Source organism: Amphiura filiformis, chromosome 6 (genome assembly GCF_039555335.1).
Source record: "Amphiura filiformis chromosome 6, Afil_fr2py, whole genome shotgun sequence".
NCBI lineage: Eukaryota > Metazoa > Echinodermata > Ophiuroidea > Amphilepidida > Amphiuridae > Amphiura > Amphiura filiformis.
The window spans coordinates 10,882,831-10,905,796 of record NC_092633.1 but is presented as its reverse complement, the minus strand read 5'-3'; the positions used below and the strand labels follow the sequence as shown (position 1 = coordinate 10,905,796).

At 37.2% G+C, this 22,966-nt stretch overlaps 1 protein-coding gene across 2 annotated transcripts in view; it reads left to right on the top strand.

Annotated features, from left to right (window-relative positions):
* LOC140154957 (conserved oligomeric Golgi complex subunit 3-like) overlaps positions 1–22,966 on the top strand; it is a 67,768-nt gene that overhangs the window by 1,764 nt on the left and 43,038 nt on the right. Inside the window, exons 2-8 of one of the 2 annotated variants that reach the window (XM_072177618.1) lie at positions 6,552–6,695; positions 7,131–7,358; positions 8,186–8,260; positions 9,134–9,226; positions 10,349–10,387; positions 12,904–13,041; positions 13,626–13,744. In XM_072177618.1, the coding sequence (XP_072033719.1) occupies positions 6,552–6,695; positions 7,131–7,358; positions 8,186–8,260; positions 9,134–9,226; positions 10,349–10,387; positions 12,904–13,041; positions 13,626–13,744 (836 nt within the window). The remainder of the gene's footprint in view (positions 1–6,551; positions 6,696–7,130; positions 7,359–8,185; positions 8,261–9,133; positions 9,227–10,348; positions 10,388–12,903; positions 13,042–13,625; positions 13,745–22,966) is intronic. The other variant, XM_072177619.1, reaches the window with a different exon arrangement.

The following is a 22,966-nucleotide window of genomic DNA, read 5'->3' as shown; positions in this document are numbered from 1 at the left end:
GAGTGGTATAAAGTCAGTTTCACAGCTGTGATTTATGGAGCATATCATAAAATCTCTGAGCACATACACAGCGGATTTGACAGATAAAAATGACATTTGCAATTCTGAGCAACGGGATTCCATGAAATTGAAGATTATGTAAGTTATTCTACAGGATCGGTAATAATTAACAGCTGGTCTGCTATATTTGAAGTGCATATTGAAGTTTGTAAGTTTGTGATCTGCGTGACGTTATGTGCAATAGATATTACAGGAAGCTTAAATTGGCACGCTTTCCTGCAATTTGTCTGTCGCTTACGAAAGTTATTGGGAGTTCAGGGCACGTCACACTCGCCGAGTGTGACGTGACCTCGCTGGGCATAAGCCCGCCCTACTCATTATTTGCAAATGTTGTACTTATTGTAGGTATCCCAGGCAAACCTTAGTTAACACATTTGCTAGTCAGCGAAATTCGCCGAGACCGGGGCCCAAACACAATGCATATTTACATAGAAATTTGAATTTTTTCGAGAATAGGTCGGTGAAGGAAACCTACATATAAATATGTTTTCTATACTTCACTTGACCCAAATATATGATTTTTTATGGTGATAATCAAGTCGCACATGGAATTTTAGAGGATTTTGATAGCAGTTCCATTAAAAAAGCTGCTATCGCCATGAGACCAAGATCTAGAAACATGCCGTTTTGGGGAATTTTGCTAGCAGAATCTTTTTTGATGAAAGTCAATCTTTGACAAGATGTAACTTTGTTACGGAAAGTGCTATGACAAAAATGTTTTCAGTTTTGGCTTTCTTTACTCAAGGGCTTTAATTTGATATGTAAAATGATGCAGTTTGATGGCAAATTTGAATTCACCTAGCATACCTACTTATTGCAATTTGCCTCCACACATTACGTAATCAACACAAAGCTTTTGTGAGGACTAGTGAGTGGATAAGAAATTGACAGCGGAGTATACGAACGACACGCCGATTTTTAGTTGTCAATCATGAATTGCTGCAACGTTTTAGTATTTTACTGCATGGCATTCCGCAAGCAGTCACCATGCATGACAAATTATGCCGTATTTTTCCAAAGATCATCTCATATGAAGTACGCTGAATGCGATCTGTACTTTTGTAACATTCCGATCGCTTTTGATCACCTATTATCGGCGAATTTCCTTGAAGTTGAAAACACGTGAGTTCATGTTGTGTAAACATAATTAGCATGGACACAAGTGAAATTACGATGCAATACAATGCAATTTGAATGCGCAGCAGATCTATAGAAATAACGTTGCCCAGTTTTATGCAGAATTAGACCATGTCTGGTGCATCATGATCATATACAATGTAGGTATGCCAGGTGATTTCAAATTTGCCATCAAACTGCATCATTTTATATATCAAATTAAAGCCCTTGAGTAAAGAAAGCCAACACTGAAAACCTTTTTTTTTTTTTATTTTCCGTAGGCTTAGCAAAGTTACATCTAGTCAAAGATTGACTTTCATCAAAAAGATTCTGCTAGCAAAATTCCCCAAAACAGCATTACGGGGTGTTTCTAGATCTTAATCTCATGACGATAGCAGCTTTTTTAATGGAACTGCTATCAAAATCCTCTGAAATTCCATGTGCGTAGTCTCTCATCACCAAAAAAAATCATACATTTGGGTCAAGTATAGACAACATTTATGATGCCTGTATGTGGGTTTCTGACCAAAATAATCTCATATTTGGCCATTTTAGCCCCAAAAGTCCAATCTTTGCGCGCTTCGTGTGAATTTATTCAACTCTTGCACCATCTTCTATATAATAATACGCATCGTCTGTCTATCTGTCTGTCTGTGTGTCTGTCCGCCTATTTTCTCGGAGACTAGGGGTCGACGTTCCTCAAACTTGGTGGGTGGGTGCAGCTTGGTATGAGGAAGAACGAGTTTATATTTTTTAAGGTCAAAGGTCAAGGCCGGGGTCAAGTTCAATTGAAGTCTAATTTCAAACACTTTAAATGGCAAATCTAGCTCTGCCAATGTGTTGACCTTGGACTCTCAAACAAAAGTTTCCACGGTGACCTTTTTCGTCAGACCCACGGTTAAGAGGTCAAAGGTCAAGAAAGGTAACAATTTCAAATTATCCTTATGAAGCTCAAACTTGGTGGGTGGGTGGACCTTGCACTAACAAATAAAAGTTTCCACGGTGGCCTTTTCGTCAGACCTACGTTTAAGAGGTCATAGGTCATGAAGGTGAAAACTTCAAATTGCCCCTATGGAGCTCAAATGTGGTGGGTGGGTGGACCTTGGACTAACAAACAAAAGTTTCCACAGTGACCTTTTCTTCAGACCTACGGTTAATTAAGAGGTCAGGGGTCAAACCTACAGTTGAGAGGTCATAGGTCAAAAAACATAAAAATTTCAAATTGCTCATGAGACTTGGTGGGTGGGTGTAACTTTGGCGCGATTTGAGAGCGAAAGTCAGGTCAAAATTGCAAAAAGCTGCAATTGAGCTCATCTGTGAGGGCAGTGATCCAGCCAAAGGACACACCCTGATTTTGAGATCTGCAAAAGCCAATAACCATTACAGCAGAGAACCACGAAATACGGGTAACCGCCTAGTCTTACTATAATTCACCAGAATCTGTACGTCTGTCTGTTTGTCTGTCTGTCTGTCCGCCTCTTTTCTCGGAGACCGGGGTCGCGCGTTCCTCAAACTTGGTGGGTGGGTGCAGTTTAGTATGAGGAAGAACAAGTTTATATTGGTTAGTGGGTCAAGGTCACCCAAGGTCATCCAGGGATCAAATTAGTAAAAACTGTTTTTCTCTGAGACTGGGGGTCGACGTTCCTCAAACTTGACGGGTGGGTGCGTCTTGACCTGGGACAGAACAAGTTTGTATTGGTTAGTGGGTCAAGGTCACCAGAGGTCATCTAGGGGTCAAATTAGTAAAAACTGTCATATGGTCATGTTTTTTAAACTGGGACCCTAAAAAAGGTGGTGCTGTCACATTTTGCTAAATCATTTTGTCTTCTTATTCCTATATTTTTGCTAAAATTCATCATGAACAAATGGTTTTGGTCTTATTTTGAAGATAAATTATTAATCTAATGAATTAATAACAAATATAATTAAATAAATGTATTAATTAATTACAACAGCTTCATTAAGTTAATTAGTCAGGGGTGGTGCCGGAAGTGGAGGAGCCGGAAGCGGAGGAGCTCTGTGTAATTCCAATGGGAAGTTGGTGTTCATTAATAAAATTTATGCACTTTGTTGCCTAGTAGAAGTGAAAATGCATTTGCATAATGTTAATCTTATTTTTTAACTTTCTATAACTATAATTGCCTAGTTAATCTTAATAAACTTAGTAATTAAGGATTTAATAAGCTTTTAATTAATGCAGTGGAATGTGGGTCATGCAATAAAATGGGCTTTAAATTTTGCATGCATATGAAATAAATTTCAATATTGTTTTATATTTGAAATATAAAATAAATCTTCTCAAAGGAGATTATTACAGTCAAAGGGTTTAATCTGATGACATATTGATATCTGGTTATTGTTAAAAGTTTATTGATGTAGGCTATTTGTGCATGTATATGCCTACATGTACATGTACCTTTGTTACTAATTATTCACTGTATATTGATTTTTGGAACACCCTATATAGGAATTGGATATTTAAATTTGATATTATAGCAATTCTTTAAACTATATTGAATATATTTTCCAAATTTAATGGCACTTAGTGAAATTTTACATAAATTAAAAAATTTAAAATACAACTTTTTTCACACCCTGTATAACACAATGGGCTTAACAAATATAGTGCAAACTATATATTTAATGAAAGGACTAACTGTGTACATTTCAAATATCAAGTTCATTTTCCAATTTAATATACTATGTAGAAATATTGAAGTGGTAAAGAAATTAAATTTTTCGGTATTTTTCAATGGAATCACCCTGTATATTTTTGGTACACCCTGTATATCCACTCAAACTTTACAGATTTGCAATCATGACAATATATGCTTTCTAAAAATGTATACTTTTACTAGTTTGGGTGAAAAGTTTTTGAAATATAATCAGAAATACAAAAAAGGAGTTCATTTTTGACAAATTGCAAGATGTGACACAATTGGGTCCCACCTCAAAAAACATGACCATATGGGCATGAAACTTGGTGGGTAGGTGCATCTTGACCTAGAACAGAACAAGTTTGTATTGATTAGTGGGTAAAGGTCATCCAGGGGTCATCTGAGGTCAAATTAGTAAAAACTATCGTATGGACATGAAACTTGGTGGGTACAGTCAACTTTTATAGTCACATTTTTGGAAGGTCATTTTGGGGTCATCCATGGGTCATCTGAGGTCAAATTAGTAAAAAATGTCGTATGCGCATGAAACTTGGTGGGTACAGTCACCTTTTAGAGTCAAATTTTGGGAGGTCATTTTGGGGTCATCCAAGGTCAAATAGTAAAAACTGTCCTATGGGCATAAAACTTGGTGAGTACAGTCACCATCAGCCAGGTAATCGCGACAGCCGAGAACTGCCAAATACGGGTAACCGCCTAGTATTTAATAATTTTAGCTTCAATATGACAAAATTTATCGTGTTTCGCGCACATTTGTACCATACATGTAAACTTATTTGGTTGCCAAAAGGCGCTGGATTCACTATACTTCAATAAATTGTTTTCAACCCCATCCCCGCCAATGCATACCTGCCAACTACTCCGATTTTCGCGGAGTTACTCCGATTTCCCGAGTTTTAAACCTCCGAAAATCAGAGTACCGATTACTCAGATTTTTTTTTTAAATTAAAAAAAAAAAAAAAATTTTTTTTTTTTTAATTTTTTTTTTAATTTCTTTTCCAAAGTTTTCGGCGACTTTGGAGAACCACTGGACCTATTCTGAAGTGCTAGGATCATTCACAGTTAATTTGAAAACAATCGGAAAAAATTGCAAAAAAATTACAGTTTGTTATCCTTCATATGCAAACCACTAACTAATGTTTACCTCGTCATCTAGCACATATTATAAAATTATTATTATTATTATTGGAAAACCAATGAATGTATAATATTGTGATAGATGAAGAGGTAAACATTAGTTAGTGGTTTCCATATTAAAGATAACAAACTGTAATTTGTTTGTAATGTTTTTCAATTTTTTTTTCATATCATCTGTGAATGATCCTAGCACTTCAGAATACGTCTATTGTTTCTCCTAAGTCAACAAAAACTTTGACATGTTTTTTGTTAAATTTTTTTTTTCTGAATTTTTAACTTTGTATTGTGCATCATATCAGTGTCCTATCAGTCACGTAGGCCCTGTTATAAAGCCAAAAAAATCGCTTCAACGAATGATCGTTATGTACAAAAGTATAGGAAACTGCATTTTTAAAAGCACATTTTCTATGTGAAGGAAGCATATTTTTCAAACTTGTAAAAACAAGTCCCAGAATGTTTTTTTCGCATTTTTTCAAAGGTTGCAGTCATCAAATATGTGTTGAAATTGTTGCCAGATATGGAATCCCTCCTCAAATGCAACCTTCAGAATAGGTCTAGAGGTTCTCAAGTTGCCAAAAACTTTGAAAAAATTAAGAAAAAATGGATTTTTTAATAAAATTTTCACCTTTGTATTGTGCATCATATCAATGTCCTATCAGTCACGTAGGCCTTGTTATAAAGCCAAAAATCGCTTCAACGTAATGATCGTTATGTACAAAAGTATAGGAAACTGCATTTTTAAAAGCACATTTTCTGTGTGAAGGAAGCATATTTTTCAAACTTATAAAAACAGGTCCCAGAATGTTTTTTCACATTTTTTCAAAGGTTGTAGTCATCAAATATGTGTTGAAATTGTTGCTAGATATGGAGTATAAATCCCTCCTCAAAGTGTATAAAAGCCTAGGGCTTCATTTTCACCTTGTTGTTTTTCTATAAAATGTGTCTAATGTGAAGGGGCTTATAAGGGTTTTAGTGTAGAAACCCTCTAGCTTTGGGGGCCCCTGGACCCCCCCGCCGTCAGAGGAGGCGATACTACGGGCGCTTCACGCCTCACCTCGTTATCATGTACTCTGTTTTCTAGGTTTTCAATGTTGGCAGGTATGCCAATGTCAAAAAGAAATCTACGCCACTGATAGCAACGGACTCTCATCGAATGCGTAACTATCGTGTGCAAATTCGAAGCTAGAGTTTTCAAGAAAGACATTGTGTGTCGAGTTGCTAGTAAAATCCACTTGGCAAGTTGACATTCTTGAAACCAAACAATTGTTAGTCATTTCTGAAGCCGAGTTTTAGTTTTAAAATCGCGTTTGCAGAAAAGTGAATTGCATGCATAATCAGGCCCCCCCCCCCATAGGCATTAACTGTTGAAGTTAGTGTTTGCTGAAAGTTGTTGTATGACTTGGGCATCAGCCCGTTTTAAAGATGGTTTATCAGGCTACATGTATGAAGGCTATAAAATAAAAATGTATTATGGATTCAACCTTGATTTATTATTAGTCTAGTTCTTTGCTAAAACTTTAAACCAAAATCACTTGAAAATCAAATATGTCATTTATTTTACAGTTGCCATTGGATGAGCCAGGAAGCTTCTCTCAGCGAGTGAGTCTACCAGGCCTGAATTTGCCAGCTAGTGGTGATGGCGATATGATAGCACAAGGGTTTGCCATGGTTGGCATGGAAGAAGAAAAAATTGAAAATGCACAGCAAGTAAGTAAAGTAAAATTATAAATTCACTGTTTGGGTGTGAACAAATTTTAATCCATAATAATAATTTTCAGTTTGTAATGTAAATTAAACAAATAGTTTGAGTTCAAGTGCTCATATGTGACCATCCATGGAAAATCCAGTGTAAAGTTAGTTAACTGAGATTAATATTAAACAGTGGAAATCTCCATAAAACAAACTTTAAAATGATATATCACTTGTCATAATTGCTCGGGAAATAGGTGCTCAAAAAGACAAATCATTATGCTCTTGAAATTACTTTGTTTTCTATTGATTTAAATGTAAGCTTCATTGGCCAATATCTCTGAATAAGCACTGGCGACTTTACACTGGGTTTGTGGTGGATGGTCATATATACAGTACGATGAGTAGTAGCCATTAACACATGTACATTGTATGTTTATTCAATAAATTCAGTTCTTTGCATGGTTCAACAAAGTGGAGAGTCAGATGGAGACAGATGAAGAGATCTCCTACAGCTCTTACTGTGACCAACTCAAGCAATACCGTGAACAGTGTGATAGCGTGTTGGATGAGGTGTCTACTGCCCTCAATCATCTGGAGGAATTGCAGAAGCAATATGTGTTTGTGTCAACAAAAACAAATGCTCTGCATGAGGCGTGTGAAGAATCATTACAGGATCAGGTACGGAGACATGAAATGCATGTTATCGAAGTCGGAAATAAAAAAACTAGTTTGCGTCTGACAGTCCTGTCAATCAATCTCTGGCACAGCCAACAATTTGTTAGTGTCTCATTACTGGGGAGGTGCCTTCCCTAGTTAAATGCTATACTAATAAATTACAGACCATGTAGACTTTGATTGACAGAATCATCAGACACAAACTAGTTTTCTTTTTGTTTCTGTCTTTGATTATATAGTATTAATTATATTATTAGCCAAAAAAATCCAGTGCTCTGGAGTCAGTATGCTATTTTGAGTCTACTTTGTAGTTCACTTTACACAAGCATAACAAAATCCGATCAAGCTTATTCTCCCCATGGATGTTGGGATATGTAGAGACAACAGTCTATTGAATCCTTTTTCAGCAAGTCTTCCTATACCTTTGTACAGGAGCCAACCATTGTTAATCGGTGATGAATCCACACTTGTAATCGTGTGAATTGCTTTTAAATACAATACAATAGCTTGTTTTATTTGTTGAAAGGGATTCAGTCATGTTTCACCATTGTTCACCACCATTTAACAACTTGTGTTTGGCGCGTCTGCAGAAGCATCGTTGTTAAACGTTAATAAACACTGGTGACACATGATTTAATCCCTAATTTGCACTTAACGTACATACTTTGCACCGATAGAGTAACTCTTAGCATCTTAAACATTGTGCTTGGTCCGGGGGTTATATCAGTTCATGAGTTTTAAAATCATAAAATTATAATCATGTTAGCACATATTGATATTTTTATAACACATATCTTTTACAAATATTTGTTATGTCTATTATGTTTCAGACCAAGCTTGTAAACAAGGCCGAGTCAATTAGCGGTAGGTTGTCCTACTTCAATGAGCTAGAGAGAATTAACCAGGTAGGTCACATGTCCTCCTTTAAAAATAGACAACGTATTAGTAAGTGTAGATTATAAGCCAAACATAGTATGAATTACACCAAATGAGTTTACTGACAACATTTATACTGAAATCTTAAAGCCTGTATTAACAGGAGACATAAAGTTAATGCTATACCATTTTTGACCCTGATGTGGCAGTGACGTCAGTGTGCATTTCATTAGATGCAGCATCAAATCTCTAGCGTTCGCTCAAAGCACTGGTGTACACACACACACACACTTAAAGATGCTGCATAAATGCGCGAGTGAAACAGCTGCTTCAACTCATTGACGTCGCTGCCACATCAGGGTGAAAAATGGTATAGGCTAATAGAAGAACTTTCATTTGGTCTCAAACATTTTAGTCAAATGCTTGAGGTAGTAAAATTCCTATTTTGAACAAGTCCAACTGTATCTTGCTATGGTGATGGGGATATTGTTTTGAAAGTCCCACCAGCTTCCATTATGTAATCCATTCAAAATATAAAGGAGATATATCTTTTGTATACTGAGATTCTAAGGGAACAAACCAAAAGATCGATGACATCCTAGAAACTAGTTTCGTTAAGGGGGGAGGGGGTAAAAATACTCGATTACGTTTGTACAAAAACATCGGTCTGAAGAATGTGTCATTAAATTTTCAACATTTCTTTGTTACTTTTCTGGCAGGGTGGGAGGAGGACAGCTGAGAAACGAAACTAGTTATGTTTATAGGACGTCATCGATCTTTTGGTTTGTTCCCTAAACAAGTTAGTTGGGACATATAAACATATTTGTAGAAAGAATAGAGTTGCATTATTGAGTGTTATCTAAACTCTGTCACCATGTTTGATGCTTCTTTATTTCACACAGAAATTGAGCTCACCTGCATTCTCAGTATCCAGTGAGTCATTTGTTCCTCTGCTGGCAAAACTGGATGAATGTATAGCATACATCACTGCAAATGTAAGTAACTTGTCACAAAATGGCATATTTGTATTACCATTGCTTAAAAGCAGTGCCAAATTACATTTAATAGCTTGATATTAAAGTTGCAATTATCAAGATTTTTTTAAACTAAAAAGTATCTGTGTATGTTACCCAACCCAGACAAATTTCTTCATAAGTGTCCAGACACAATTGTTATGCCCGAATTGCACTAGTTGCAGCACACGTCCTTGGTGGTCATACACTAATATCAAATGCTACCGGTGATTCTGTCATACCTAGTGACTGATTTGTGTTGCTTTCAATTTGACTGGAGTTAACCGGTAGCAATTTCTGATCTAATATATTAGCAAGACACTTTTCCATTAGCAACTGGATGTAAATGCAAAGTATGGAACAATGAAAATGCTACTCTGTATTGCATAGAATGAAGTGTTTTAATGGTTTAGGAAGAGAGGTAATCAGGGCTGGATTCACTAACATTTACAACGCATCATAAGTCCTGTTAAACCCATAGTAAGTCCAAACCCATTGGAACTCTTCAATAGGTTTTCTATGTTAGGATTATGATGGGTTTTAAGAACTTAATGCGACTTAAATGTTGGTGAATCCACCCAGATTTATTTTCATTGTTTACACTTCAAGTTTTGATTGTTTGTTCTGTCACAGAGTATCCAAATATGGGCATGTTTGTTACACATTTGTGAAACTTTTCATCACTTTTATGTTGAAAGTTTTTTAATTGATTTATTTTCTTGCTAGCTATATTTGTGTTTTCTTTGAAAGTAGTAGATTATATTATGCATTTATTTGTGTTACTTTGTTTTCCCCTATTGATTTGAATCATATGTGACCGGTCACCACAAATGAGCTGTAATGTTGACATTTTCACTCTCAAACAGGCAAATGTTTCTCAAAATAAACTTGACACTGATATATTACATGTCCCTCTTGCACGTTTGCAATGTAGTAAAAAAAAGCAGTTGGAAAATCCTTTGTTTTCTACTATTTTTTTTAGATGTTCAACGGACCATATCTCAAAATAAGCTCACCGACATTTCAACTCATTCATGGTGGGTGGTCACATGTGTGGTATGATTTTTTTATTGATTTGAATGTCATATGTGGTATAATTTTTAGATGGAAAGCAGTTTAAAGTCTGGTCAGGTTGAGCTGCAGGTGAGGTTATAGTGCATCCTATGTCCCCCATTCCCTTATCCCTTTAGTAGTGAATGTTTTGTCATACTAACCTTTAAATTTGAGAAATGTCTGACAGATGCATCATATGTCCCCCATTCCCTTATCCCTTTAGTAGTGAATGTTTTGTCATACTAACCTTTAAATTTGAGAAATGTCTGACAGATTCAGTCAGTTTTTGTTAGGATTTTGTGATGCTGCTAGTAAATCAAAAGATTTCTACATTCTGCACAGAGTATCCAGTACACTGCACCAAGCATTTGTAGATGCATCAACTAACATACAGATTTTATATACAGACTTGTACCAGCTTAGTCCAAAGAATAGCTAACTCAACACATCTAAACTGGTTCAGGAATGTAAGTTTCCTGCATTTGCAGGATTTCAGGCATTCTGGTGATGTTTCAAGTGTTTCTGTAATTGAATTGGTAATATTATACGTAGATTTTGACAAATTTTAGGAATTTTACCTAAAACCGCTGACATCCCTGCTGGTTGCAAATGTAGGCAAACAAATCTTTTCTGCTATAAACTAGCAGTAGATTGGGAATGAAAGTGTAAAGCAATTGGCAAAGTTTGTTAGGTTAGACCTGTTTTGACACAGTGGTGTACCTTCTAGCAGGGCTTCTATGTTACTAACCCAACTGTAGTTGTTCTTCATCATCTGTCTTAAAGTATGAAGTAACCTCAATTAATCAATCCATAGCATATCCTATAATAGTGTAAGGCAGGGATGGGACGCCTTTTCAACTTTGCAGGCCTGAAATAAGCAATGAAAACTTGTACAGGTCATTAACTAAGGAGCATTTAATGTGAGATCCATGCAGTTTCCAAGCCCATTCATGACCCTGGAAAATTAAGCACTCTGAAGCCATTTCCAGGCATTTTTAAGCAATAACTAAAAATGACTTTATGGATATATAAATATCTATTTCCTATGTTTTACATTGGTCATTAATTTCTTGATAAAAGTGCAGAGCCATGTGCTTGAATCAGTGCTGCTTATCCTTATTTGCAGTCAGAATGGTAAATGAATGAACACAATATGCCATTTTAGACGTGCATATATTTGCAGTTATCCATAGCTTCCCTGTTGGTGCATTTTCATGGGTATGTGTGGGAATGTGGGCGTTTGTCACACTGTTTTCATTCATTTGCCATTCCAAAGATGTTGTATCTCATGGTTATTTATGTCTTATGCAACAAACAATATTTTTGCTCTCTTGCTAATGGTATGTAAAAAAAAAGAAATATATTAACATAAAACAACCGCAAAATCTATTTCGCGTTAATTACTAGAGCTTGTATATGTTGCTACTTTTGGATGATGCATGTACATGTGACATAACATGCATGACTGGCATTGCACTTATGAAGAAAAATTGTATCATATAAAATGTAACTAACATCATGAAATGTCTAATATCAGTGAATGTTTATCAGGTAATCACATGATTATATTGCCATCAGAGAAGAGCATGTTAGTATCAAGTTCAAACAGTTAAATATATATGACAGAGTGAATGGCGGAAGTGGTTCAAATTGTGTGTATTTTTTTATTAGGATGCAACACTTCAAAGTTGTGGTTATTCCCAATTTGCTAAAGCTTTTTTTAGTGCTAAATATTCCATGCAATATTTTAAAGACTGGAATCGTAAAATGTCTATGCATCCAGAACTTAGCGCACATACCGTAAACGTTCCCCTAATGGCGCTCTGGGCTCCCTTGACATAACTTGAATTTTAGACACAAACTAAAAGTGCCCTCCCATCATAATCACACCAGCAAATAAGGACACATACCCTTAATTCTTGTTGGGGTTTTTAGAAGAGTGAACTCTCTATTTGTCCATGAAATTTACTTCAAGGCAAAGGAGCCAAGGTGCGCCATTAGGCGAACGTTTACAGTATTTGTTAAAAAATTGTCAACTCTTTGGTCACTTAGCACAAGACAGTATGATAGTAACTACAAATTCTTCTCAGAGTAACACTGAATACTTTGTTATGTTACTATTTATGTAAAGAAATTAAAAGAAAATGCTGTTCTGCAAGTTGCTGGCTGATTTTATTCTCATTTTAGCTTCAAATATGTTCTGGAGACAATCTGAGGATGTTTGGTTATATTTGTGACACAACCTGATCCACACAGACCAAAGTCCGAAAAAAAATTTGGTAATTGAGTTGTTGCCATTTTTTGCACTTGCTCAGTACCTCTGCTTACTGATGTTGAAATCCCCACATCCCTGGCATACATAGTTCTAAAGTTACCATCTTTTTATATGTTCTTTTTACTGTATTTTACTGCCTATTTACATGTAGGCCTAGATCTCAATTTCATTATTGCTGACTTTGGTATGATTGGACCAGATCATGTCACATTTGTGCATAAACTAAGCATGTGAATGTGTGTCAAGTATTTTTGTAGAGGATGATACATGCGGTATTGAAGTGTAATACAGATCTTGTAGCTGATGTTTTTGTATCTTTACTTGATCACAGCCCCAGTACAAAGAGTCAGAGCTGTACCAAGCACGCTTCAAACAGTGCCTTAGCAAGGCACTGAATCTAGTCAAGAGTAATGTATTTGGAATATTACAACATGCTACGCTCCAAGTACAACCAAAAAAGATTGGAAATGTAAGTCAAATTTTCTGTATTTTGTTTATATCTTGCTTTTCAATTGTATAGACTCTAGTCATTGCATTCAGGAGTATCTTGAAGTCAGTTTACAAAAAGCTGAAACTGGGTGGAAATAATCATCATGATATGCTTATTAAGTCCAAAGGTTATCTTTAGAAACTTTGTTTTAAAACTTGTTCACTTGACACTTATGTCTTGAATACAATGATTGTATACCCCATTGCAAATTAGCCTGAAAGATTGGCTTTCATGGGTTATCCATGTTCTACTTTTTAATTGTATTTTATAGTGATGCTTTCTTATGTTCTTAATTTGTTCAAAATATATATTGTAAATTTCTCATGCAATGTTTTGTATTTGGAAATAGAACTAAATAAAATCAATCAATCCATACCTAGCATACATTCAAGTCTTGATTATTAAAGGTAGGTATTTCAAATAATTGTGTCTGCATGACTTTATTTCTTTGATTGTATCAATTTTTAGAGTAAATTAGTAGCCAGTAACAAAGATTTGCATAGTCCCTGCATTATTGAATTTGTTAACTGATATCTGCATGATGTATTCTATACCTTCCATAGGATCCAGTCAACACAACAGAGAATGCCTTTACCATGTTTTATGGAAAGTTCCGAAGCAATGCTCCCAAAGTCAAAGCTATGATGGAACAGATAGAGCAGAGACTGGATAAAAGTCCAGAGTAAGTACAATAAAAATGCTTGTCATTTAAAATGTTTAATTTAATGTGCACTCTTTTGTCAGGTTCTGGGATTTACACACTCAAGCATGCCAATGAGTGTACTTAATAGACTATCTGCATCTAGGCCTATCGTCTTCTTTTTCACATTTATTGTAACATTATGTCCTGCAAAAATTTGGTTTTTGTCTCGCCTGAATGTTCAGGGAGAGACTTAGTAATCACTATGGTGTGTGTGTGTCCGTGGGGGTGTGTGTGGGGGTGGGGGTGTGTGCGTGTGTGTGTTCGGAAAAAGCTTGTGAACGCGTTATCTTGAGAACCGTAAGTGCTATGATGATGAAACTTTATAGGGGGTAGCATGACCAGAGGGGGTCGACCTGATTAGATTTTGAGCGCAAAATATGGTAATTAAGTACCTAATTTGCATAATTTATGCGTAATAAGCAAAATACCTTGTGAACAGATTATCTGGAGATCCGTATGGGGTACAGTGACGTAACTTGGTGGGGAGTAAGCGTGGCCAGATGTTCTCGACCTGATTAGATTTTCAGCGCAAAATATGCTAATTAAGTAACCTAATTTGCATAATTTATGCGTATTTGATGCGTATCAAGCAAAAAAAACCTTGTGAACAGCTTATCTGGAGATCCGTATGGGGTACAGTGACGTAACTTGGTGGGGAGTTGCGTGGCCAGAGGTACTCGACCTGATTAGATTTTCATGAGGTCAAAGGTCACATACAAGGTCAAAGGTCAACTGAGGTCACCAAATCTTTTAATAATTAATTTTCAACTGTGCATCACATATCCCAATAACAGCTTGATCGGTCATGTAATTAAGGAAATATGACGACTTTAAGATAGTCGCTTTCTTTGTAAAGTATAGCAAAGTAGCACTTTCAATGAGTGATAACTCGTAAAGGAAGCATCTTTCTGTTTTGATTTATTTGATGAAATAGTTCTTTGGTATTGCCAAATTTGATTTTTCAGCGCAACATACTTTTTCCAATTTCGTGAGGTCAAAGGTCACATACAAGGTCAAAGGTCAACGGAGGTCACCAAATCTTTTAATAATTAATTTTTAACTGTGCATCACATATCCCAATAACAGCTTGATCGGTCATGTAATTAAGGAAATATGACGACTTTAAGATAGTCGCTTTCCATGTAAAGTATAGCAAAGTAGCACTTTCAATGAGTGATAACTCGTAAAGGAAGCATCTTTCTGTTTTGATTTATTACTTTGATGAAATAGTTCTTTGGTTTTGCCAAATTTTTGGAAGGTCATTACGGGGTCATCCGAGGTCACTTAGGGGTAATCTGAGGTAAAGTTATTAAAAACTCGTATGGGCATGAAACTTGGTGGGTACAGTCATCATTTAAAGCCAAATTTTGGAAGGTCATTTTGGGGTCACCAGGGGTCATCTGAGGTCAAATTAGTAAAACTGTCGTATGGACATGGAACTTGGTGGGTACAGTCAACATTTAAAGCCAAATTTTTGGAAGGTCATTTCGAGGCCACCAGGGGTCATCTGAGGTCAAATTAGTAAAAACTGTCGTATGGGCATGAAACTTAGCACGAGGGGTACAGTCAACATTTAGAGCCAAAATTTTAGAAGGTCATTTCAGGGCCACCAGGGTCATCTGAGGTCATATTAGTAAAAACTGTTGCATGGGCATGAAACTTGGTGGGTACAGTTACCATCGGCCAGATAATCGTGCCCAGCCGATAACCGCCAAATTCATTTACCTCTCTACCAACAGTTATCGCAAAAGCAGGCGGTGCAAAATATGGTAATTAAGTACCTAATTTGCATAATTTATGCGTAATAAGCAAAATACCTTGTGAACAGATTATCTGGAGATCCGTATGGGGTACAGTGACGTAACTTGGTGGGGAGTAGCGTGGCCAGATGTTCTCGACCTGATTAGATTTTCAGCGCAAAATATGCTAATTAAGTAACCTAATTTGCATAATTTATGCGTATTTGATGCGTATCAAGCAAAAAAAAACCTTGTGAACAGCTTATCTGGAGATCCGTATGGGGTACAGTGACGTAACTTGGTGGGGAGTAGCGTGGCCAGATGTTCTCGACCTGATTAGATTTTCAGCGCAAAATATGCAAATTAAGTACCTAATTTGCATAATTTATGCGTATTTGATGCGTATCAAGCAAAAAACCCTTGTGAACAGCTTATCTGGAGATCCATATGGGGTACAGTGGACGTAACTTGGTGAGGAGTAAGCGGGGCCAGAGGTTCTCGACCTGATTAGATTTTGAGCGTAAAATATGGTAATTAAGTACCTAATTTGCATAATATATGCGTAATAAGCAAAATACCTTGTGAACAGATTATCTGGAGATCCGTATGGGGTACAGTGACGTAACTTGGTGGGGAGTTGCGTGGCCAGAGGTACTCGACCTGATTAGATTTTCATGAGGTCAAAGGTCACATACAAGGTCAAAGGTCAACTGAGGTCACCAAATCTTTTAATAATTAATTTTCAACTGTGCATCACATATCCCAATAACAGCTTGATCGGTCATGTAATTAAGGAAATATGACGACTTTAAGATAGTCGCTTTCTTTGTAAAGTATAGCAAAGTAGCACTTTCAATGAGTGATAACTCGTAAAGGAAGCATCTTTCTGTTTTGATTTATTTGATGAAATAGTTCTTTGGTATTGCCAAATTTGATTTTTCAGCGCAACATACTTTTTCCAATTTCGTGAGGTCAAAGGTCACATACAAGGTCAAAGGTCAACGGAGGTCACCAAATCTTTTAATAATTAATTTTTAACTGTGCATCACATATCCCAATAACAGCTTGATCGGTCATGTAATTAAGGAAATATGACGACTTTAAGATAGTCGCTTTCCATGTAAAGTATAGCAAAGTAGCACTTTCAATGAGTGATAACTCGTAAAGGAAGCATCTTTCTGTTTTGATTTATTACTTTGATGAAATAGTTCTTTGGTTTTGCCAAATTTTTGGAAGGTCATTACGGGGTCATCCGAGGTCACTCAGGGGTCATCTGAGGTCAAGTTATTAAAAACTCGTATGGGCATGAAACTTGGTGGGTACAGTCATCATTTAAAGCCAAATTTTTGGAAGGTCATTTTGGGGTCACCAGGGGTCATCTGAGGTCAAATTAGTAAAAACTGTCGTATGGACATGGAACTTGGTGGGTACAGTCAACATTTAAAGCCAAATTTTTGGAAGGTCATTTCGAGGCCACCAGGGGACATCTGAGGTCAAATTAGTAAAAACTGTCGTATGGGCATGAAACTTAGCACGAGGGGTACAGTCAACATTTAGAGCCAAAATTTTAGAAGGTCATTTCAGGGCCACCAGGGTCATCTGAGGTCATATTAGTAAAAAACTGTTGCATGGGCATGAAACTTGGTGGGTACAGTTACCATCGGCCAGATAATCGTGCCCAGCCGATAACCGCCAAATTCATTTACCTCTCTACCAACAGTTATCGCATAAAAAGCAGGCGGTGCAAAATATGGTAATTAAGTACCTAATTTGCATAATTTATGCGTAATAAGCAAAATACCTTGTGAACAGATTATCTGGAGATCCGTATGGGGTACAGTGACGTAACTTGGTGGGGAGTAGCGTGGCCAGATGTTCTCGACCTGATTAGATTTTCAGCGCAAAATATGCTAATTAAGTAACCTAATTTGCATAATTTATGCGTATTTGATGCGTATCAAGCAAAAAAACCTTGTGAACAGCTTATCTGGAGATCCGTATGGGGTACAGTGACGTAACTTGGTGGGGAGAAGCGTGGCCAGATGTTCTCGACCTGATTAGATTTTCAGCGCAAAATATGCAAATTAAGTACCTAATTTGCATAATTTATGCGTATTTGATGCGTATCAAGCAAAAACCCTTGTGAACAGCTTATCTGGAGATCCATATGGGGTACAGTGACGTAACTTGGTGAGGAGAAAGCGGGGCCAGAGGTTCTCGACCTGATTAGATTTTGAGCGTAAAATATGGTAATTAAGTACCTAATTTGCATAATATATGCGTAATAAGCAAAATACCTTGTGAACAGATTATCTGGAGATCCGTATGGGGTACAGTGACGTAACTTGGTGGGGAGTTGCGTGGCCAGAGGTACTCGACCTGATTAGATTTTCATGAGGTCAAAGGTCACATACAAGGTCAAAGGTCAACTGAGGTCACCAAATCTTTTAATAATTAATTTTCAACTGTGCATCACATATCCCAATAACAGCTTGATCGGTCATGTAATTAAGGAAATATGACGACTTTAAGATAGTCGCTTTCTTTGTAAAGTATAGCAAAGTAGCACTTTCAATGAGTGATAACTCGTAAAGGAAGCATCTTTCTGTTTTGATTTATTTGATGAAATAGTTCTTTGGTATTGCCAAATTTGATTTTTCAGCGCAACATACTTTTTCCAATTTCGTGAGGTCAAAGGTCACATACAAGGTCAAAGGTCAACGGAGGTCACCAAATCTTTTAATAATTAATTTTTAACTGTGCATCACATATCCCAATAACAGCTTGATCGGTCATGTAATTAAGGAAATATGACGACTTTAAGATAGTCGCTTTCCATGTAAAGTATAGCAAAGTAGCACTTTCAATGAGTGATAACTCGTAAAGGAAGCATCTTTCTGTTTTGATTTATTACTTTGATGAAATAGTTCTTTGGTTTTGCCAAATTTTTGGAAGGTCATTACGGGGTCATCCGAGGTCACTCAGGGGTCATCTGAGGTCAAGTTATTAAAAACTCGTATGGGCATGAAACTTGGTGGGTACAGTCATCATTTAAAGCCAAATTTTTGGAAGGTCATTTTGGGGTCACCAGGGTCATCTGAGGTCAAATTAGTAAAACTGTCGTATGGACATGGAACTTGGTGGGTACAGTCAACATTTAAAGCCAAATTTTTGGAAGGTCATTTCGAGGCCACCAGGGGTCATCTGAGGTCAAATTAGTAAAAACTGTCGTATGGGCATGAAACTTAGCACGAGGGGTACAGTCAACATTTAGAGCCAAAATTTTAGAAGGTCATTTCAGGGCCACCAGGGTCATCTGAGGTCATATTAGTAAAAACTGTTGCATGGGCATGAAACTTGGTGGGTACAGTTACCATCGGCCAGATAATCGTGCCCAGCCGATAACCGCCAAATTCATTTACCTCTCTACCAACAGTTATCGCAAAAAGCAGGCGGTGCAAAATATGGTAATTAAGTACCTAATTTGCATAATTTATGCGTAATAAGCAAAATACCTTGTGAACAGATTATCTGGAGATCCGTATGGGGTACAGTGACGTAACTTGGTGGGGAGTAGCGTGGCCAGATGTTCTCGACCTGATTAGATTTTCAGCGCAAAATATGCTAATTAAGTAACCTAATTTGCATAATTTATGCGTATTTGATGCGTATCAAGCAAAAAAACCTTGTGAACAGCTTATCTGGAGATCCGTATGGGGTACAGTGACGTAACTTGGTGGGGAGTAGCGTGGCCAGATGTTCTCGACCTGATTAGATTTTCAGCGCAAAATATGCAAATTAAGTACCTAATTTGCATAATTTATGCGTATTTGATGCGTATCAAGCAAAAAACCCTTGTGAACAGCTTATCTGGAGATCCATATGGGGTACAGTGACGTAACTTGGTGAGGAGTAGCGGGGCCAGAGGTTCTCGACCTGATTAGATTTTGAGCGTAAAATATGGTAATTAAGTACCTAATTTGCATAATATATGCGTAATAAGCAAAATACCTTGTGAACAGATTATCTGGAGATCCGTATGGGGTACAGTGACGTAACTTGGTGGGGAGTTGCGTGGCCAGAGGTACTCGACCTGATTAGATTTTCATGAGGTCAAAGGTCACATACAAGGTCAAAGGTCAACTGAGGTCACCAAATCTTTTAATAATTAATTTTCAACTGTGCATCACATATCCCAATAACAGCTTGATCGGTCATGTAATTAAGGAAATATGACGACTTTAAGATAGTCGCTTTCTTTGTAAAGTATAGCAAAGTAGCACTTTCAATGAGTGATAACTCGTAAAGGAAGCATCTTTCTGTTTTGATTTATTTGATGAAATAGTTCTTTGGTATTGCCAAATTTGATTTTTCAGCAACATACTTTTTCCAATTTCGTGAGGTCAAAGGTCACATACAAGGTCAAAGGTCAACGGAGGTCACCAAATCTTTTAATAATTAATTTTTAACTGTGCATCACATATCCCAATAACAGCTTGATCGGTCATGTAATTAAGGAAATATGACGACTTTAAGATAGTCGCTTTCCATGTAAAGTATAGCAAAGTAGCACTTTCAATGAGTGATAACTCGTAAAGGAAGCATCTTTCTGTTTTGATTTATTACTTTGATGAAATAGTTCTTTGGTTTTGCCAAATTTTTGGAAGGTCATTACGGGGTCATCCGAGGTCACTCAGGGGTCATCTGAGGTCAAGTTATTAAAAACTCGTATGGGCATGAAACTTGGTGGGTACAGTCATCATTTAAAGCCAAATTTTTGGAAGGTCATTTTGGGGTCACCAGGGGTCATCTGAGGTCAAATTAGTTAAAACTGTCGTATGGACATGGAACTTGGTGGGTACAGTCAACATTTAAAGCCAAATTTTTGGAAGGTCATTTCGAGGCCACCAGGGGTCATCTGAGGTCAAATTAGTAAAAACTGTCGTATGGGCATGAAACTTAGCACGAGGGGTACAGTCAACATTTAGAGCCAAAATTTTAGAAGGTCATTTCAGGGCCACCAGGGTCATCTGAGGTCATATTAGTAAAAACTGTTGCATGGGCATGAAACTTGGTGGGTACAGTTACCATCGGCCAGATAATCGTGCCCAGCCGATAACCGCCAAATTCATTTACCTCTCTACCAACAGTTATCGCAAAAGCAGGCGGTGCAAAATATGGTAATTAAGTACCTAATTTGCATAATTTATGCGTAATAAGCAAAATACCTTGTGAACAGATTATCTGGAGATCCGTATGGGGTACAGTGACGTAACTTGGTGGGGAGTAGCGTGGCCAGATGTTCTCGACCTGATTAGATTTTCAGCGCAAAATATGCTAATTAAGTAACCTAATTTGCATAATTTATGCGTATTTGATGCGTATCAAGCAAAAAAAACCTTGTGAACAGCTTATCTGGAGATCCGTATGGGGTACAGTGACGTAACTTGGTGGGGAGTAGCGTGGCCAGATGTTCTCGACCTGATTAGATTTTCAGCGCAAAATATGCAAATTAAGTACCTAATTTGCATAATTTATGCGTATTTGATGCGTATCAAGCAAAAACCCTTGTGAACAGCTTATCTGGAGATCCGTATGGGGTACAGTGACGTAACTTGGTGAGGAGTAGCGGGGCCAGAGGTTCTCGACCTGATTAGATTTTGAGCGTAAAATATGGTAATTAAGTACCTAATTTGCATAATATATGCGTAATAAGCAAAATACCTTGTGAACAGATTATCTGGAGATCCGTATGGGGTACAGTGACGTAACTTGGTGGGGAGTTGCGTGGCCAGAGGTACTCGACCTGATTAGATTTTCATGAGGTCAAAGGTCACATACAAGGTCAAAGGTCAACTGAGGTCACCAAATCTTTTAATAATTAATTTTCAACTGTGCATCACATATCCCAATAACAGCTTGATCGGTCATGTAATTAAGGAAATATGACGACTTTAAGATAGTCGCTTTCTTTGTAAAGTATAGCAAAGTAGCACTTTCAATGAGTGATAACTCGTAAAGGAAGCATCTTTCTGTTTTGATTTATTTGATGAAATAGTTCTTTGGTATTGCCAAATTTGATTTTTCAGCGCAACATACTTTTTCCAATTTCGTGAGGTCAAAGGTCACATACAAGGTCAAAGGTCAACGGAGGTCACCAAATCTTTTAATAATTAATTTTTAACTGTGCATCACATATCCCAATAACAGCTTGATCGGTCATGTAATTAAGGAAATATGACGACTTTAAGATAGTCGCTTTCCATGTAAAGTATAGCAAAGTAGCACTTTCAATGAGTGATAACTCGTAAAGGAAGCATCTTTCTGTTTTGATTTATTACTTTGATGAAATAGTTCTTTGGTTTTGCCAAATTTTTGGAAGGTCATTACGGGGTCATCCGAGGTCACTCAGGGTCATCTGAGGTCAAGTTATTAAAAACTCGTATGGGCATGAAACTTGGTGGGTACAGTCATCATTTAAAGCCAAATTTTTGGAAGGTCATTTTGGGGTCACCAGGGGTCATCTGAGGTCAAATTAGTAAAAACTGTCGTATGGACATGGAACTTGGTGGGTACAGTCAACATTTAAAGCCAAATTTTTGGAAGGTCATTTCGAGGCCACCAGGGTCATCTGAGGTCAAATTAGTAAAACTGTCGTATGGGCATGAAACTTAGCACGAGGGGTACAGTCAACATTTAGAGCCAAAATTTTAGAAGGTCATTTCAGGGCCACCAGGGGTCATCTGAGGTCATATTAGTAAAAACTGTTGCATGGGCATGAAACTTGGTGGGTACAGTTACCATCGGCCAGATAATCGTGCCCAGCCGATAACCGCCAAATTCATTTACCTCTCTACCAACAGTTATCGCAAAAAGCAGGCGGTGCAAAATATGGTAATTAAGTACCTAATTTGCATAATTTATGCGTAATAAGCAAAATACCTTGTGAACAGATTATCTGGAGATCCGTATGGGGTACAGTGACGTAACTTGGTGGGGAGTAGCGTGGCCAGATGTTCTCGACCTGATTAGATTTTCAGCGCAAAATATGCTAATTAAGTAACCTAATTTGCATAATTTATGCGTATTTGATGCGTATCAAGCAAAAAAACCTTGTGAACAGCTTATCTGGAGATCCGTATGGGGTACAGTGACGTAACTTGGTGGGGAGTAGCGTGGCCAGATGTTCTCGACCTGATTAGATTTTCAGCGCAAAATATGCAAATTAAGTACCTAATTTGCATAATTTATGCGTATTTGATGCGTATCAAGCAAAAAACCCTTGTGAACAGCTTATCTGGAGATCCGTATGGGGTACAGTGACGTAACTTGGTGAGGAGTAGCGGGGCCAGAGGTTCTCGACCTGATTAGATTTTGAGCGTAAAATATGGTAATTAAGTACCTAATTTGCATAATATATGCGTAATAAGCAAAATACCTTGTGAACAGATTATCTGGAGAT